General features: G+C 51.0%; 1 protein-coding gene across 1 annotated transcript; it reads left to right on the forward strand.

Moving 5' to 3' along the window:
• Positions 1-679: 679 nt before the first annotated feature.
• On the forward strand, positions 680-4,286 carry LOC311370649 (ralBP1-associated Eps domain-containing protein 2-like; the record flags this gene model as incomplete). The annotated part of the gene is made up of 6 exons (XM_084488991.1): positions 680-844; positions 2,564-2,684; positions 3,272-3,477; positions 3,574-3,682; positions 3,969-4,027; positions 4,163-4,286. Coding segments are annotated over 6 exons (784 nt in total), but the record flags the coding sequence as incomplete, so codon positions are not given.
• Between the last annotated feature and the right edge of the window lie 1,041 nt (positions 4,287-5,327).

The raw sequence follows: 5,327 nt of genomic DNA on the forward strand, positions 1-5,327 counted from the left end.
ACACCGAAAGTATTAGTTTGTGTCGTTAGTTATCAGTTCTCTGACATGTAAGCATATGTACAGAAATTTATGATTCACAATTCATTGCATTATTCATGTATTTCTATTTGTCCCACCAAAACAGAAATAAACCTATACTAAGCACCAAGTAATAAACCGTGACAATAATAAACCTTAACAAAGTGAAGTTAGTTATCAGTTCTCTGACATGCATGAGTACAGGAATTGATAATACACTATTAATTGCATTATTCATTATTCATGCTTGTATTTTCCCCACCAAAACAATAAAGCACAAGGAAGTTCTTCCAAGCAGCACAACAGTATCCCCGCAGGCCGCAGGTGGTATTACCACAACCAGGCGGTCCAGCAGCGCTCCTAGTAGGCCGCAGCTGGTTTCACCACAACCAGGCGATTCAACAGCGCCCCTAGCAGGCCGTATCTGGTATTACCACAACCAGGCAACTCAGCAGCGCCCCCTGTAGGCTGCAGCTGGTATCTCCACAACCAGGCGACCTGCAGCCACCAGCAGGAGCAGAGCGGCGCCGTGTGAGCTGAGAACCGGCTTGTCGTCGGGGATTTTCTATGACCGAATCTCTGATCCGAGTGCATGCGGGATTAAGAGGCACGGTGGTGTCTGGACCGGCTCGGCTCTGACAGACTGCTCCTCCCCGGAGTCATGGAGCAGGACCCCGGCTCCATCTCCCTGGATGAGACCGAGCAGCGGTACTACTCGGGTCTGCACAGCCTGTGCCAGACGGAAGCCGGCTCGGGGACGCTGTCGGCCGCCAGGGTGGCGGAGCTGCTGCAGGCGTCTCACTTACCTCCGGAGTCTCTTCATCAGGTCAGGATCGATCCGTTTATCGTAGGGATCACAATACACAGTCACGTGTAGACGCCTGGGAACTGCGGCTAAATGCACGTTAGGTGTGTGTGTGTGTGTGTGTGTGTGTGTGTGTGTGTGTGTGTGTGTGTGTGTGTGTGTGTGTGTGTGCGTGCGTGCGTGCGTGCGTGCGTGCGTGCGTGCGTGTGTCGTATAGCCTGTTCATAGCAGGGTTATGCGTCTGTTGAAATCGGCTTCCTAGTAGTGTGTGTGTGTGTGTGTGTGTGTGTGTGTGTGTGTGTGTGTGTGTGTGTGTGTGTGTGTGTGTGCGTGTGTGTGCGTGTGCGTATGCGTGTGTGAATGTATATGCATGTGTGTTTGTGAATGTGTGTGAGTGTGTGTATGCGTGTCAGTATCTCTCAGGCTATTGAGTTAATCTAATCTAATAACTAGTTTGTTGAAGGTGAACCAGTATTGACTCAGGCTGACTTCCTCATGTACCGACGCTGTCGTACATCACAGCCTCTCCCAGGAGCCGGATCAGACCAGCTCTGTCACACACACACGCACGCACGCACGCACGCACGCACGCACGCACGCACACACACACACACACACACAACCTTCGACCAGAACCCCGTTTCCTCTACTTCCCGTCTGGTCACGGACCTCATAGGGTGGGAGGGGCCCTCATAGGGGGGCCTTGGCCGTGGCAATGGGTTGATTGACACATGCCCTCCCCAGGGGACAGACAGGAAGCCTGCAGTGCGACCGGAGGTTTGATAGGCCAGTGATGTGAGCAGGAACCCTCGGCCCAGGGTCAGAGTGAGTCAGCATCTCTCTCTCTCTATTCATCGTAGCATTCCACACAGCAGACTTTGTTTCGAGCACAAACACGCTTCTTGTTTATGTCTAGAGGTCAGGGGAGATGGTCTCCCAGAGAGACCATCTCCCCCAGAGAGACTGCCACCATCACCATCCTGGAAGTGGTGGTGGAGGTGAAGGTGGTGGAGGTGGAGGTGGTGGTGGAGGTGGAGGTGGTGGAGGTAATGGTGGTGATGGTGCTTGTGGTTGTGATGGTGGTTGTGATTCTGCTGCTGGTGTTAGTGGTCGGTCCGGTTCCTCCAGTCCTCTCCTCGCTCTACTCCTGTTTCCTGGCGTCAACACAGCTCACAGGAAGTAAGGCAGGACATCCGCGTTCCGGGAGTGGGAGGGGCTATCAGACCGCAGACAAGCCACACCTCTCAGCTGTCAGTTGAGCGGGTGGGAGAACCGGTCTGGGAGAACCAGTCTGGGAGGGGCCCGCCACAGAGACCACATGACCGGGACGCCCCCAGGGCCAGTGGACACTGGAAGTGATGTCACCGAGGCCACTTCACCTGAGACGGAGACGGTGTCAGAGACACGCCCACAGCCCTCCTTTGTGGAGCACGTTGTGTTTCCTCCTCCTCAGTTCCACTCTCTCTATCCTGCCTAAACCTCCTGTCGCCCCCGAGCTCAGCTGAGCTCTGGGTCTCCTCCCCCTCACCGCTACACACACAACGTCCTGCCTGTCACACTGGGTTCATATCCCAAAAGGACGTGGGTCAGGGGCCAGAGACCCAGCAAACTACAACAAAGTTTACTTATGAATGGAGAAATACTAGGGGATGGAGGGGTGTGTGTGTGTGTTATATTGTGTGTATCCTGGTAACGTGTGTGTGTGTGTGTGTGTGTGTGTGTGTGTGTGTGTGTGTCCAGGTCACTGAGGTGTGTGGCGCCCGGCGGTCCGGGTGCTTCGGCTCCGCCCAGTTTCTGGTGGCTCTGAAGCTGGTGGCGGCCGCCCAGACTGGCCTTCCCATCAGCCTGGACTCCACTCCCAGTAAGACCTCTGTCTGTCTGTCCGACCAAGGATCAGGATTAGGCCTAACAAGATGAAAGAAGGGTCGCGTGAAACAGATTTAGTTTAATAGCCCTGATTATACACATGTATGCACACACACACACACACACACACACACACACACACACACACACACACACACACACACATGTGTGTGTGTGTCAGTGTATAATGCTGGTTAAGAGGTTTGTGTGATTCCTGCATCCCGGTTATTCTGATTAATAGGTGAGAGGTTGTGTCTCACCTCTCACTTATTAATCAGAATAACTTGGAGGTGAGACACAACCTCTCACCTTAGCTAGTGCTAGCTAGCCTTGTGTTAGCATGGCGTTAGCCTCATGTGAGCATAGTGTAACCTCCTGTTGGCAGCATGGTGTTAGCCTTGTGTTAACATGCTGTTATGGTTTTAGCCCTTAGTATAGTATAAGACTCATGTTAGCTTTGTGTAGCGGTCTGGGGGTCTGGGTCCTGACAGGGGTTTGGGTCCTGACGGGGGTCGGAGGGTCTGGGGGTCTGGGTCCTGACGGGGGTCTGGGTCCTGACGGGAGTCTTTGTCTGGTCCACAGAAGACCTCCCACTGCCTCGCTTCCCTGGACTGCAGAGCAACCAGGACCCCCGCCTCTCTGTGGGGCCCCAGGGTCCGGGGCCCCAGGGTCTAGGGCCCCAGCAGGACCCCCGCCTCGCTGTGGGGCCCCAGGGGGGTCTAGGGTCTGTCCCCTGGACGGCTGAGTGGAGCCATGCTCGACTAGCAGAGAGCAGCACTGAGTTGGAGGTAAGCATCAAACACCTCTCTCTCCCTCTCCCTCTCTCCCTCTCTCCCTCTCCCTCTCCCTCTCTCTCTCTCTCAACTTGTTGTGTTTCCTAACAGGACTCCTGGTCTCCCACGCCCTCCCCCCTCGGCTCTCCCCCACACTCCCCCCCGCTCCTTCACCACTACCCCGTCACCATGGCAACCCAAGGCGCCATATTGCACACAGGTGAGAATACACACACACAAGCATTCACACAGTCACACACGTGTAAACACACACACACACACACACACATACACAAGCATTCACACAGTCACACACACACACACACACACACACACACACACACACACACACACACACACACACACACACACACATATACACAGAGCTTTACAATATAAATATAATCTGTCTCTCTCTCTCTCTCTCTCTCTCTCTCTCTCTCTCTCTCTCTCTTTCTCTCTCTCTCTCTCTCTCTCTCTCTCTCTCTCAGCCAATGAGAGACAAGATCCTCACTCCTCTCCTCACCACCGAGCCCACCTTCCAGAAGCTTCTTCTGCTCTGCGGGTACAAGGCTCCGGACGTCATCATGGGTTCACTTCCCCTGGCGCCACAACTAAAACTAAGAAAAAAAACTGAAAACAGTAATAAACTAAAGCTGAATCCAGTGTTTCTCTCTTCTCTTCTTCTGTGGTCCTCCAGGCGTCTACAGGGCAGCGTCCCTGCAGTGAGGAGGGTGACCCCTGGAGGATCTCAGAGGAACAGCGCGAGTACTACACCAACCAGTTCAGGGGCCTCCAGCCCGACCTGGGGGCCCTCATACTGGGTGAGGACCCCCCCCACCACCCCCCGCCCCCAGTCCCATCCAGACCCCCTGATGTCCCGCCCCGCTCTGGACCCGGATGGTCCAGATGGGCGAGGGCGGGACTTTATTCTTTATTCAGATCCCCATTAGCTTCCACATCTGCGGTCGCTAGTCTTCCTGGGGTCCACATAAAACACAAAAACCATACACAGACATATAAACATACATACTGTACAAAATCCTATCAATATCACAAAAGTTAAAAACACTACAACACTTCAATACATTGTACAAACATCATTAACCTCTCAATAAAAAAAAAAAAAAAATAAACAAACAAATCCTTGACAGGAGAAAAGTGAGTTTTCTGACTATGCAATACATAGTAATTTTACAAGTTTACAAGTACGGATGGGTCAGAATATTAGATTATTCGATTATTCGTTCCTGAGGGTCAAAGTCGATTTTTAACATTTGGACCGTTAACATTTTTTCCCATTCAAATAAACAAGAATTAACGGACGGAACTAATGTTGGTTCTGTAGCACTATTAGTTTTTTTTATTATTATTAATCATGTACAGAAAAACAATATACACAATACACAAGCATAAATATTAATATATATGAATACGACACAAACACTGATCACTGTTAAAGTTAGTTTTTTTGCGTTTAAGATATTAAGTGATTTCTTGCCGATGATCCATGGCTGCCTTTGTGAATGTCGGCACACATCGAATAATCGATTATTCGTTCATACCACCCACTGATTATTCGACCATGAAAAATTTGAGTTATTCACATCCCTATTTACAAGTACATCAAGCATAGAGAGTCAATCCTGTTGTGTAGATTCCCTCAGCATCTGTTTTAGTAATTTCTTTAGTCTATATTTACCCTTGATGCTTCTTATGCTAATGGGTAAGGAATTCCACTGACTGACGGCTCTGTAAATGGCTGCCTTGTTCAGTTAATTTGTTTTGGGCTGCGGGAGGTCAAAACAGCCTTTTCTGACCAGTCTAGTCATATGACTGTGCCTTGAGCCTGTCTGAACAAGCTG

Source organism: Micromesistius poutassou (assembly GCF_964030765.1).
Source record: "Micromesistius poutassou genome assembly, contig: SCAFFOLD_1221, whole genome shotgun sequence".
NCBI lineage: Eukaryota > Metazoa > Chordata > Actinopteri > Gadiformes > Gadidae > Micromesistius > Micromesistius poutassou.